The sequence below is a fragment of the Hemicordylus capensis genome, chromosome 3, assembly GCF_027244095.1.
Source record: "Hemicordylus capensis ecotype Gifberg chromosome 3, rHemCap1.1.pri, whole genome shotgun sequence".
In the NCBI taxonomy this organism is placed as follows: domain Eukaryota; kingdom Metazoa; phylum Chordata; class Lepidosauria; order Squamata; family Cordylidae; genus Hemicordylus; species Hemicordylus capensis.
This window is the reverse complement of record NC_069659.1, coordinates 65,177,254-65,191,546: the sequence shown is the minus strand read 5'-3', so window position 1 is coordinate 65,191,546 and position 14,293 is coordinate 65,177,254. Positions and strand designations below refer to the sequence as shown.

Sequence of the window (14,293 nt, the reverse complement as noted above, 5' to 3'; positions counted from 1 at the left end):
TTAATCCAGGAGAATCATGCTTTGGTCATGCGCTCTGCCTGCGTAGTTCACCTGGCATTGTCATCCATCAGTTGTTAGCCGATATGTTCTTTGTGTCCTTAAATCATCATCACATTGATTAACGTTTTTTGTGACTTTTAAAAAGCAGCAATACAGCTGTGCAATGAGTGAACTGATGTGATGATGTGACCTGTTGTTAGTGCTATTATGCCATCTTTTGGATAGGAATGGTTTTGAGTAAGAAGTGATGGTGGGAGGGCCCAGTTCTATGGTTACAGTTCAACACACCAGAGCACATCTGCACCTTGGCCATTTCCCTTCTGGCTGCTGCCATTAGAGATACTTCTTTTGGGGTGCGGAGAAGCCATATTTCACTTATTTTTACACTGAAATGGTCTCTCTCCTTGGAGATAACAGAGGTTGAGAGAGCAGACGCCATCATGTTGTAAGGAAGCTGAGATCTGAGCCCAGATGCTTTCTGTGCCACACTCCGCAATCTGGACTAGCAGGAAACCTTTCTGGGATTGCTGCGGCCATAATGGAGAAAGTTGGAAACTGACATTTTAAAAAAAAAATTATTTACATTTATATCCCGCTTTTCCTCCATGGAGCCCAGATCAGTGTAAATAGTTATGTTTATCCTTACAACCTGTGAGGTAAGTTAGGCTGAGAGATGTCTGGTCCAGAGCCACCTAGTGAGCTTCATGGCTGAATGGGGATTTGAACTCCGGTCTTCCTGGTCCTAGTCCACCATTCTAACCACTATGCCATGATTGGACCCTGTAGGGGTAAAATGTATAGAAAAGTGGGCCATACATGTTATTAAAAAAACAATCAAGCTGGTCACTCTTCCTGGTGTTCCTTTGGTTGAGTGCCCTACCTGAAATGCAGTTCATGATCCTTTAGGTTCAGGAGTGGGGAGTAGATTTCCCCTTTACAAGGCTGAAATTTGACATTTTGCAGCATAACACCTTATTGACTTGGCATTCATGATGAACTTTATATGGAAGAGAAACAGAGTGTCCACATGCAGCCGTTCTTATGGGTTTCTTCACTGTACTCATGTCACTAGTTTATGCCAATACTAAGGAATGGAACACTGGCATTTGGCATTCTGTACCTGTACCTGTACCTGTCCCCATCTTGCCTAGCATTTTTAAAAAACAAAGCAGTTCTGCTGATGTGCATTTCCACTGTATTGAACTTCTGCAGTATTCCCCCTCCCCTTCTTCCAAGACTCCTGAGTAGCTTAGGAATGGAACAAAAAAACCCAACATTGTTTTAAAAATACCTGATGGGATTTTAAGTGTCTCCTACTATCTGGAATGTTTGGCTGATCATTAATTATTCAGTTCCTGAAATAGTTTCATCCCACTGAGACATCCCTCTTAATGGTTTGGCTGCAGCCTCGGAGTAAGCCAATATTGAACATGATAGGACTTCTGAGGAAAAATGGACAGATGGTGCTGTTGAGACCATTACCTGGTCTCTTTTATTATTTGACTATTCTCCTTTGTAGACCTTTTTATTGCGAATAAAAGAAAATTAATCCACCAAAATTCTGTAAAGAAAGGAATCCAACAAAATTCCTTTGGAAAATTCCTTTACAGAATTTTGTTGGATTAATTTTCTTTTATATGCAATAAACAGAAGGTCTACAGAGGAGATCTGCGTTGTCATCTTGCGTATTTCATTTCTACTATATCAGCTAATTCGATATTTTACTACGGCGATGACAACTACTGCTACTATTATTAATACTAGAGAATACTAGTAATTACTATTTTTACTATTATTATTTTACTATTTTTACTATTTACTATTAAACAGCCACAACACAGACCTGATATCTATCTATCTATCTATCTATCTATCTATCTATCTATCTATCTATCTATCTATCTATCATATTTGAACACTGTTGTGAACCACCCCATGCCTCTGAGAGGTTCACAACAACATAAAATGAATCAAAACAAGAATTAAAAACAATTTAAATCACAGTTCTAGTTTAAAAGCTTGGGTAAATAAATGTGTCTTTAAAGTCTTTTTAAAAGCTGTAAGAGATGGGGAGGATCTTATTACAGCAGGGAGCACATTCCAAAGTCTCAGGGTGGCAGTAGAGAAGACCAGTCCCCGAGTAGCCACCAGATGAACTGGTGGAAACTGAAGATAGACCACTCCAGATGATCTCAGTGTGCAGTGGGGCTCACAGTGAAGGGAATGTTCTCTTAAATACCCCAGGCCTGAGCTGTTTAGGGCTTTATAGGTTATAACCAACACCTTGTATTTTATTCAGAAACATATTGATAGTCAATGTAGTTCTTCTAATATAGGAGTAATATGGTCTCTTCGAGATTACCTGGAGACCAACCTGGCTACCACATTTTGCACCAATTGCAGTGTCCGGACCATGTGCAAAGGCAGCCCCACATAGAGTGCATTGCAGTTGTCAAGTCTGGAGGTTACCAGTATATGCAGCACTGTTTTAAGGTCATTTACCTCCAGAAGTGGATGCAGCTGGCATATCAGCTGAAGCTGATAGAAAGTGTCTCTGGCCACTGCCTCAATCGGAGACACTAGAGAGAGGTTTGGATCCAAAAGCACTTGGATCCAGACTGCGTACCTTTTCCTTTTGGGAGAGTGCAACCTTGCCCAGAACTGTCAATCAAAACTGTCTCTTGAATTCTGACCCCACACAGTAAATACCTCTGTCTTATTTGGATTCAGTCTCAGTTTGTTATCCCTCATCCAGCCCATCACTGCCTGAAGGCAGGGATGTGCACGGAACCAGTTCTGTGCACTCCCAGGAGGGCAGGGGGTTACTTTAAGGGGCAGGGAGGGTGCCACCTACCTGCATATCCCTGCCACTGCTCCCTGTGGCATCCAGGCACTGGTGGAATCGCCCATTAAGACTTTTAAAGGTATCTCTTGCTGCCCTCCTGCACCACCGTCACCAGCCGCCACTGATCTGTGCCCAATTTCAGAACTCTAGACCAAGCCATTCTGGAAATATAAAGGGGCCCTCTTTTCCCTTGGGGAAAATCATGGGGCCTTCTAGGAGAGTGGGCACACAGACCTAGACTTCCAGTTCTGGGACTAATGGCATCCCTGGAGCTATACTAACACTGGAGTTAAATGCACTTGATTTTTCATTAATGTCTTGCAAAAGAAAAATACTAAGCAGAAAATTCAATTTTTTATTATAAAAAGTGCTGCTAACTGCAAGATCTTAGTGTCAGCTATACTTTATCTCAAACAGAAATCCATATTCAGGGAGACTGATGGCATAACAGGGAGATGGTACCATAGCAGTACTTGTCTCCTGCTCCAGGAGTGGCCAGCCTTAGGCTCTCCAACTGCTATTGGACTACAACTCCCATTATCTCCAGCTGCAATAAATGGCTTTTGGGAACACAATTGTTCCCAAAGTTGTATACCAACAACAGCTGGAGAGGATCAAGTTGGCCATCCCTGCCCTGAAACATGAACCTATCCAGAATAGGGTGTAATCACACACAAAATGGACCTTGGCGCTTTCCAGATGACACCTTGCAATGAGGTCATGGCAGATCTCTGAAGTGTGCTTCCACAATTCCTATGTTGTGACACCGCAGTCCCCACGCTGACGGCAGGGTGCCATTCACATGTCTGATGCCTTGTTTCGAATTTAATTGCTGCAATATAGTGTTATGACATTGTGTATCTGGTGTAAAAAGGTTACTGTTTTTTTCGGGTTGTTCGTTTTCGCAAGAGTGCTCCCCCTGCTGTTTATGTTTCAAATGCAGTTTCCCTGAATGGAAGCATTTGCTGCTGTTGAGCAGCTAATCTGGAAAGTACTCTAGATAAAGTTAACAGTAGTTTTAACTTCAGCTGATCACAGCTACTTCTTTTTAAATACTATTTGAGTCAGTTGAAGCTTTTTGTTCCAAGGCAACTTGCCTGCATGAGGTGGCGTAATCTGGATAGGAACTTCATGTGGAGTCAATTTAAAGCCCCCTAACCAATCTCATTTCCCATCCAGATCATGCCCCTTGTGCATACTGTTTACATAAGAAAAAAGCAAGCATGTGGAGGCCAGTGAGATGATTAAAGTCAGTCTAGTTTGGCCCTAATAGAGGCATTCTAGCAGATGCAATGGCAAACATAAATTTCACAATTTCCTCCTTATGAAAGGACTTATTAGATTGCCAAATATAATGACTGGGGAGAAATTCTGCAGGCTGCCTTAGCTTTAAAGGATGCTCTGTCAGAAAAGGATGTTGATATAGTTAAGACTGGAGGAATTTGTTTTGAGTCTTAAATATTTGGATGGGCTGTTTCTTCGGTAAAGGGCCCTGCCTACTCCTGTACTCCCTGTCAGACTCAGAACAGCCAATGTAGAATTTCCTTCTAGGGAAATAATCTACAGACCAATCTGAGCATCACACACCCATTTCCTGAGTAACCTCTGCTCTGGTTTAGATACTTTCTTGGATGATGAAGTTAACAATCTGAATATAGGCTCTGCTGTTTTATTGTCTCCTTGAGCTATCATTTTTTCTGCCTCTGTGCCTTTAAAAAAATGTTTGTCACTAAATTTCTTTACTTATTTGTTCCTTTATTTATTAGAACACCTGTCTCCCATTAATGATTCTAACCAAAGGGTTATATTTAGTGTCTCCTTGCTACTGATGAGTTTATAAAGGATATCAAAATTTCTCAGAGCATTTTCATGGGGTGTTTAATTGCTTTTGAGTTCTTTTGCATTATTTGTGTTAATGACTGGTCATTGTTTCATATGGAAGAGAAAGTAAAGGAGAGAGGGCTTCCATATGGAAGAGGACAGGTGTCCTGTGCCTTTAATAGATGCACAGAAGAGAGAATTTCAGCAGGTGCATGCAACCTTTCATTCCCCAGCATAACAAGTTGCACTGCTGAAATTAAGGTACAGGTTGTGAGCTATAGGGCTTTCCCTGATGTTTAAAGAAAGTATGAAGAACAATCTGAAGAAAACAGTTTTATTCAGACTCACACAGGCAGAGGCCTAGTTTCTTTCTCACTGGATCTCCTGCAAAACATGGCCTGGATTACCCACATACACTACCCAGTTGAAACTACAACAAAAATATGACCTGGACTTCTAATTCTAAACATTACACAAGAGACTAGGGGTGTGCACAAAATCGGGTAGTCTGGTTTGGTTCGAGTCCGACCCAGACTCAAACTGGACCAGGTATGTTTGGTTTTGCCACCACCACCCCGAACCCGCCGGTTTGGTTTATATTTAGTTAAAAAAATAAATTTCACTCACTGCCACCTGTTCTGGGGACTGGATTCAGCCACGGGAGGGTGGGGGGTCTCCAGAAGTTCCCCCTCCCCCCCCCCCTCCCGCCGGCCTCCACTATGTGCCAAATTGGCCAGTTTGGGCGGTCTTCAGCCCATTCTGGTCTTCACCCCTGTGTCGGTGGCCACTTTGGAGGCTGCTGCACATGCCCAATGGGCCTCTGCATGGCCTGGGTCATGACCCGGCACACAGAGGCCCATTGGGCATGCGCAGCGGCCTCCAAAATGGCCACATCCCTACAGGAGGCCTGTACTCTTTTTTCCATATGGTAGCCCTAGGAGGAGAGTCATTTGTAATGTGAATGAGTATTCTGACCAATGTACAAATGTTGCTCAAATTACAATTTGATTGAAGGAAGTGCCACTTTTATTATCATATATGAGAACATCCAACGTTTGAAAAAGTGGGGCACCTGCATGTGTGGAAAGAGCCCTCCATGTGCATTGTTTGTACACACAAGGGCTTTCTTCATACATAGGTCAGAGATGTGTCCTGCTGCCATGATCCTGTTTCACCCTCATGAATTCATTTGAACGGCTAAAAGGGAGTCAACTGAATTTGCAGAGAGCAGGGACAGGCCCTGCCACCACTCTGCCTATGTAAATTCACTTAGCCTACTTTGATGGTCTGAAAAGGGTTGGGTGGTGAGTTACTCAAGACTGATTAATCCAGAATAAAATGGTATTGTCAACATGTTCATAGTTTCCTGTAACCCATCAAAGGAAGGTATTTCTTTTCTGGGCAGAAGGACTACTTGCCTACCTTTGCTCGTTTAGGACCATCTGTGGTTCCTCTCCAAGCTATCAGCAGCCTAGGCAGTATTTTAAGTTATTTAACTGTTTGAATATCTCCAAACTATGTTTAGAATTGTAAAACATAAGTCACTATATCAATATTTATGTTGCTTCACTACAAAGAGGCCTCTTATTGTAGAAGAAAGGAAAACTTAAAGAGAACAGAGAACTTATTTATTTAAAATATTTATGCCATATCCTTCCAGCACACTGATGCTCATGGCAACTTTCAAGAAAACGATAAGACACAATATAGCATAATAAAAGTTTATGTGAAAACTTAGGGGGTTTTTTTCAGCCAGGCCTGTGGTTAATTTAATTATATGGTGGGAATAAGGCTCAACCTGGGAAAATGTCTTTCCCTATACACTCACAGATACTGCTAGGTGAAATTTTTCCACTGCAACCTTTTTTTTTTAAATTAAGAAGGGGTGTTTTTATGTAAGACCATAAAAATATCCATTCCAGATATTGTCAGTGTGACTGGGTTCAAAATGCTGGCTAGGTTGTTGAAATGGCTTTGTTCTCCCAGCTTAATATCAGAAGGAGGAGTTTTTGCCTATTGTGGATGGTATATATATGGTATAGTATATAAAAATGCTAATATGATAAGGAACAGAAACTTTATTGGTATGGCCTATATCATTTTCATATTCCCTTCGCTGTATAAACCACATTGAGTACTTTTTAATGGGAAAGTGGTATATAAATAATAATAATGCCCATCTATTATACTATGGAATAGTTTTGTGACAATTAAAACATTTCCGTGGAATGATTAGGCTGAGGATCTGAGGTGTCATTACACGCTATCCTTTTGGACCAAGAAGCACATTATAGTTCACAGTCCTCCTACCAGCCTTAATTAGTAAAATCACTAAGCACTGACATCTAGCAAAAGATAAACTTCACTCTAAATATTTCTTCATGTAGATTAAAGCCACGATTACTAAACATTTTATTAACAAATAATAAGCAGGGAAATCACTTTTCTGTGTTTACTTTTTGTGAAATTAATTCATAGGTTTGGTCCTTAGTAGCTATCTTCTCTTCATGGAGTGGGCATAACCCAGGGAAAAGATTCCGCTGTAATTCTTAATAGCAAAAGAAATTATTCTCTGCAGTCCTTGGAGTACAGTATACGGTGTTCAAGAGTCAGCAGCAGTAAAAGAGGCTTGAAGCAATCCCTTATAATATTAGAGCCAAGTAGAACTGGTATATTTGCTGAGTACAGACAAACAAACCATTAGCTTCTGACCTAGACTCAAATTAACTCTCTCTTGTTGGAGAGAAGGAACACTCTTGCACTTCACATGTATACAGAGAATGTGCCTCTGCACCAATTTTGTTAGAGAGAGATAGCTTACATTGCTGCCACACCCACCCAATGATGATGCAGTACTTGCTGGAAAAGAGCACTAGAGAAGTAATCATACAACATAATGGCAAGAGGTGTTCTAAAACAACAACTTCTAAAATTGTGAAATTTGAGGGCATCATAGGAACATAGGACATTAAAGGAACAATGGCCTTCTACTGAGGCAGATCATTGGTCCATCTAGCTTAGCATTGTCTAGACATAGGGCTGCTCAACTTTGACCCTCCTGCAGATGTTGACCTACAACTCCCATAATCCCTGGCTATTGGCCACTGTGGCTGGGATTGTGGAAGCTGTAGTCCCAAAACAGCTGGAGGGCCGAAGTTGAGCAGGCCTATACAGACTGGTAGTGGCTTCTCCAAGGCTGCAGGTGGGAATCTCTCTCAGGTCTGTCTTGCAGATGTCAGGGAGGGAACTGCTGTTCTCAGAGTGGACCCATATTTTACAGTGATCACAGTCTCCCATTAAAATGCAACCAGGGCAGATCCGGCTTAGCAAAGGGGACAATTCATTCTTGATACCACAAGACCAGTTCTCCTACATATGAGCATCTGTAGTTGCTGATCCTATAGGCCACATGGGCTACTTGTTCTGTTCTCATCTCATCTCATCTCATCTCATCTCATCTCATCTCATCTCATCTCATCTCATCTCAGAAATGTACATTCGCTATCTCCTGTGCTTGGAAGACCAACCTTTCCCTGACATATAGGGGCCAATGTGAGCAGAAACAAATCTCCTAAAAGTGCCTCTCTACCCACACACTCCCATTATTTATTTCAATACTTCTCTCATCTTTTAGGTCAAGTAAACTCTTCCTCAGGGGAATCATGTGAAGTAAGACCATACTGAGTAAGACCATTAGTCCATCTAGCCAAGTATTATCTACTCTGGTTGGCAGCAGCTTGCCAGGGACTCTGGCAGAAGTTTTTCTCATTCCCTACTACTTATTCCTTAAACTGGAGATAACAGGGATTGAACCTGCAACCTTCTGGACAAAAAGTGTGTGCTCTGCACTGAACTTTTGCTAAGAACCTTAACACAGAACTCTAAAACCATCCTGAAAACTTGTACAATTCGAAATAAATTTAGAAAACCAGACACATAATTTCAAACATTTTGACAGCCAATAAGTCATATAGCCAAATTAAGCCCAGTCTTTTAATTATTATTTATTTATTGTAAATAACATTTATACAGAAAGGATATAAAATGTCTTCATACATAATCAATACTAAACCAAAAATACCTTAATATTTATAAATGTTAGTACTGTATATTCAAAACTAAATTTATAATCTTGATACAAAAATGTATACATATTTTAAAAGTTCTCCAGATCAAGCCCAAAGTCTTGTTGAGAGAGCCAGGACATAGTGACCCTCCCCTGACCAGAACATGAGCAGGTAGGAGACATGAGAGTGAGACTACCTAAACCTCACATGCTAGTAGTGAATCAGGACTGTTTTGTACTATGAGGTTATGTGACAGGAAGTTGTAAATAATAATTGCTACACTCTTTCATGCTGATGTCGTTTCCTGTTAGCAAAAGAAGACAGTGACACCTAAGCAAGTTCTTATGCCGGCTGCACACAGAGAACTTATCCGACAAGAATCTCCTGATACCATTATGTTTCCTAAAATATTCAGATCCAACTAATGATCTGAGAAACTGTCAGTACAAATATATCCTGTTTTGAAGGAGGAGTTCTTCAAAAATGTAACTCATGTGCATCAGATTTAACACAGCTGTATGCTTTCAGTTGCTTTATAATAATGTTTATTTATAATGTTTTCATCTTCACAAGCTTATTTTTCACGCACTGACACCTTCTTTCTGATTCTTCCCCCCTTTCAGGACAGACCATCAGAGACCAATACGATGGTAGAGAAGTCTGCATCTCCGTCTGTGGCACAGTTAGCAGTAAAATTTAAAGATCAATTGTCTCATTCTGGAAAAGAGGTTAGATATAATTCAGCTACAGAGAAATGAGTGGCTTAAGCATTGTATGCATGCATGTATTTATACATACACACTTTTATAGAAATGTAAATCATGTTGAAATCATGCATGTTAATTACCTATTGATTGCAAAATAGCACTTCTGCATTACTGTTATAGTTTTGCTATTGGATGAAGCAAATGGTCCAGGATTAGTTTTTCTTTTAACACAATGACAGCAAAGAGCCTGTCCGAGATTTAAAACTCTTCTGTGCTACAAACAGTGCACGAGGGAACAGGGAATATCTTATCTAGAGCTAGCCTTCTAGAATCTGTCTGCACAACCCATTATTTTGTTTTGTTTTTGTTGTTAACAATGCACATGAAGTTACTTTTTCCAGTTAGCATACCCCTTGCTATATAGTGCTTGCTGTATGGAATGTCATCCTGTAACTGTCAAGGGCTATTGTTGCATTCCTTGTGGCAGTGTTAGTACTGAATGGCACAACTCCACCCTACTATGCAAGCACCATTTTGTGAATGCCCTTTTGTTTTACACTTAAACATGCCTAATTGTGCTGCGTTTACACACTTCTGCCCTTCCAGTAGTCAACCCCAATGATGAAATAAGTATACTAATGAAAATGTTAAAAGACTGTTTAAAAAGTGATGAAAAGCCATAGAACTCATATGAATATAAGAACATAAGAAAAGCCCTGCTGGATCAGGCCCAAGGCCCATCTAGTCCAGCATCCTGTTTCAGACAGTGGCCCACCAGATGCTGCTGGAAGCCACAGGCAGGAGTTGAGGGCATGCCCTCCCTCCTGCTGTTACTCCCCTGCAACTGGTACTCAGAGGCATCTTGACTCTGAAGCTGGAGTTGGCCCACAGCCCTCCGACTAGTAGCCGTTGATAGACCTCTCCTCCATGAAGTTATCCAAACCCTTCTTAAAGCCATACAGGTTGTTGGCTGTCACCACATCTTGTGGCAGAGAATTCCACAAGTGGATTATGCGTTATATGAAAAAAATACTTCCGTTTGTTGGTCCTAGATTTCCTGGCAATCAATTTCATAGGATGATCCCTGGTTCTAGTGTTATGGGAGAGGGAGAATAATTTCTCTCTATCCACTTTCTCCACACCATGCATGATTGTATAGACCTCTATCATGTCTCCTTGCAGTCATCTTTTTTCCAAACTAAATAGCCCCAGGTGTTGTAGCCTCCGCTCATAAGGCAGGTGCTCTAGACCCCTGATCATCTTGGTTGCTATCTTCTGCACGTTTTCCAGTTCTACAATGTCCTTTTTTAGATGTGGTGACCAGAATTGTACCAGGTGTGGCCGCACCATAGTTTTGTGCGGCCATATACATGCGCGCTCTCTCTCTCTCACACACACACACACAGAGAATTTTGGAATCTGATATTCCTTCTCCTATACAGGAGTAAAGTAAAATGTTCTGTTTAGTTGGTGTCGACTCCTGGCGACCTCAGAGCCCTGTGGTTTTCTTTTGGTAGAATACAGGAGGGGTTTACCATTGTCATATCTCACGCAGCATGAGATGATGCCTTTCAGCATCTTCCTATATTGCTGCTGCCCGATATAGGTGTTTCCCATAGTCTGGGGAACATACCAGCAGGGATTCAAACCTGCAACCTCTGACTTGCTAGTCAAGTCATTTCCCCACTGCGCTATTATGTACAGGAGTACACATCCAGCGCCTAAAGGATATTGAGCATCAACGTCTGGTTGCCCTTGGAATCAAACACTGCTCCCCCTTATATCTTGGCGTCTCCCTCCCAGCTGGAAACCAGGCTGCCAGATATTTATCTTCCCTCCACATTGTCAAATTCAGGTCGGCTTTTGCTAGGGCCAGGTTGAATGTATTACCTTCTGCTATACTCCTAAGCAGGTTTTTTAAAAGATCCTACTGCTTCAGGGTTGCACTCGTGCGGAGAGGGTAGCCTTGAAACTGTCACTCACATCTTGCTATATTGTCCCTTATATTGTGCTTCTAGGAGAGATTTATTGGCTCCTGTTTTACAGCAGTTCCCTGGTAGGCCTGATTCCTTTTATCTTAACTACTGCCTGGCTGACACTAATGACGAAGTCACCAGGATAGTGGCTAGGTTCATTTATGGGGCTATGAGACAGACATCCCGCCATGGTTCTCTATAATGTATTTCTAGTTTTATCTGCATCTCTGTTTTTATACTTTTGATATTCTTGTTGATATTTATTGTACTGCTGTATGTTCTTCCTATTGTTTTCTTTCTGGTTGGCTTAAGGCTGTAATAAAATTGATTCTGATTCTGATATAGGAGTACACATACTCCAACTATGTTCTTTTCACAGGGTACATTTGTGAATGGCAGCACAGGTAACCCATCCCTACCCTATATGTGTGGATGGGATATTGCACTCCCCCCCACCACAACTTGATTAGGGCTTGTGGGAGTGTTGAGCAAAAATACAGTTAGGGCATAATTGCTTTGTTTGAAATAGGAAAGGACTTTAGGGTGCCGGATAAGAGCCACAATAGTAAATTTCCTAAATATGTTTTGATTGTCTTTTGTTTCATAACAATGGCACACAGGAGAGAAAACAAATCATATTAGAACTGTTCTCATTAGTTGTTCAGTGGCATTTTGTTAACTTTATGCATCTGATAAAGTTGTTCCCCAAACAGTACGTGCTACAAGGAAGAAGGAAAGGCACTTTCAAAGTGATTCTAAAAATGCCTTTTAGCCTCTGGTTAGTTTGTCACAGCCAAAGACAATCTAATAAGTTCACAATAGCCATTTTTAAACTGAATGTAATTTCCTCATCAATGTAGCTCTTCCATTCAATTTAAAGACCCAGGAAATGCAAATACCATTTTTTTTTTTAGAATCACTTGTAAAATTGCTTGTAGCTTCTAAGGTATATTACAACATTGTCTTCTTGCTATTACAAACTAGCACAATTAGTCTTCTGGAACTTGTTATCATAACTTTATTTGCATCAAGGTACATTGATTGATGTTGCTTCCATTGCCTCCTCTCTATACCTTACGCAGAAATGCTGAATTGCTTTCTTGTTTTGTGCCCCTTTACTTGTCAGACCCCAGATCCAGGACCTCAGATAGGTATAAGGCAGAGTGCTTGAGGGATTCTGCCAAGACCCCCCACACCAGAAGAAACAGGGCAACCTGAGTTATCCTGGTGCGGTCAGCTCCACCATGACTTGAAGATACATGAGCATTCCCAGACAGGGCTTTTAGCTCACCTCTTCACTGGAATGGAGGGCATTCACATATTGGCCAGATTTACCCCAAAGTCCATGTGACATATCAGGACCCACCACACATGATTTTGTTTTTTTCCTGCTTATTGGAGCCTAGTCCAATTTATGTCCGGGGTGAAAAAAATCCACTTTTTGTGTCAGAGTATCCGATTTGCCCCGAACCCGCAGTAAAGCCTTGCAGTAAAGCCTGCTGTCTGGGGAAGCTCCATCCCTGCCTTTTATCCTTGGACTCAGAGGAGTCCCCTGAAAACCTGCCAGTCCTAGTAAAGCCCTCCCTCCCAACCCCAGTCGTGCCGGAGCCAGTGCTTAAGAAACTGAGAAATTGAGCAAAACCCCCTTGAGAAACAGAGCCTTCTTTAGGGAATGGGTGGGGTCAATTCACTCTGCCTAAGCAACATCCCTAATAAAACCCTGCCATCTGCTCTAAGCTGCTGCTGCTGCTGTTGTAGCCACGTCCCCTGCATGTCGTCATACCCAGCTCTGTAGGTCCTGCTTGCTGACTCCTTGGCCTTTGGGGCTGTTCAAGGTCTGTGTCTCTCCTAGTCCCTGCCTCAGTGGAGACCCTGGTTCAGCCTAACACAGGATATTATTTAATACTGAACATGGCTATCTGATCTCAACATATTGCATGATACATTGTATGTACAGTAGTCCGGGCCTGCATGTGTGTGTGACTTTTATAAAGTTAAATAGCAGCCAGGGGTTCATCAGGATGGAAACTATGGGGCATATGGAGGGGATAGTTAATCTTTCGAAAATGCCATGGTCCTGACAAAATAGCTTCTTCTGAAACTGTTATTAACTCCAGGTGTGAAGCTCCCAGCAGTGATATCTTCCCTTCTGGGGCTAATAGCCACTTCAGGGGTGTAATTTTTGCCAGGACCATGGAACCACAGAAAAGGTTAAATGTTCCACCCTGTGCTTTGTAATCCCAATCCTGATTCCCCACCCCATAAATGCTATTTAACATTAAAAACAACAACCACACATAGAGGGCCAATATATGCACTAAGTGTAATCTGTTGTGTGGTTCCAACTCCAGCTTTTAATCTAATTAGTAGTTATACAGAAAATCAAGATGATCTGTTGCTGCAAGAAACATACCAGCAGGGATTCGAACCCTTTTCTGATGGAATGGTTGCATTTTTCTGTTCGAATTAATTTTCTTCCTTCCTCTTCTGTCACATGATTAGCTGTTTCTCTATTTTTAGATACCAGTGAATAAACCAGTCCGTAGAAAACCACCATGTTCCCTTCCTCTCAAGCCAGACCTTGGCCAGAATGGTGAACTAGTAAGTATCAATATGCTAAGGAAAGGGCTCCTTTTCCACAGGGATGATTTGCTTTCCTTTTATAAGAGGTCAGTCACGCTCAAGGTCTAGTGGTTAATATGATAGGATGAACGGCACAAGGACCAGGTTCATTTTGCCATGTCACTGTGTATTTCTCATGTCACTTTATAGCCCAAACAGCCTTTGGGGTCTCAGCAGTGATGAGCTAGTGGCCTCCTCCTAGTTCTGGGATACAATATCATCCACATCAACCCTTTGGATTTCTGAGCTGGTGCT

The 14,293-nt window shown here is 41.6% G+C and overlaps 1 protein-coding gene across 3 annotated transcripts in view; it reads left to right on the top strand.

Annotated features, from left to right (window-relative positions):
* RCSD1 (RCSD domain containing 1) overlaps positions 1-14,293 on the top strand; it is a 75,007-nt gene that overhangs the window by 41,094 nt on the left and 19,620 nt on the right. For 2 of the 3 annotated variants that reach the window (XM_053307441.1, XM_053307443.1), the window contains 2 exons: positions 9,357-9,461; positions 13,937-14,017. In XM_053307441.1, coding sequence (XP_053163416.1) covers positions 9,357-9,461; positions 13,937-14,017 — 186 coding nt within the window. Of the gene's footprint in view, positions 1-4,765; positions 4,928-9,356; positions 9,462-13,936; positions 14,018-14,293 lie in introns of those variants that run through there. The other variant, XM_053307442.1, reaches the window with a different exon arrangement.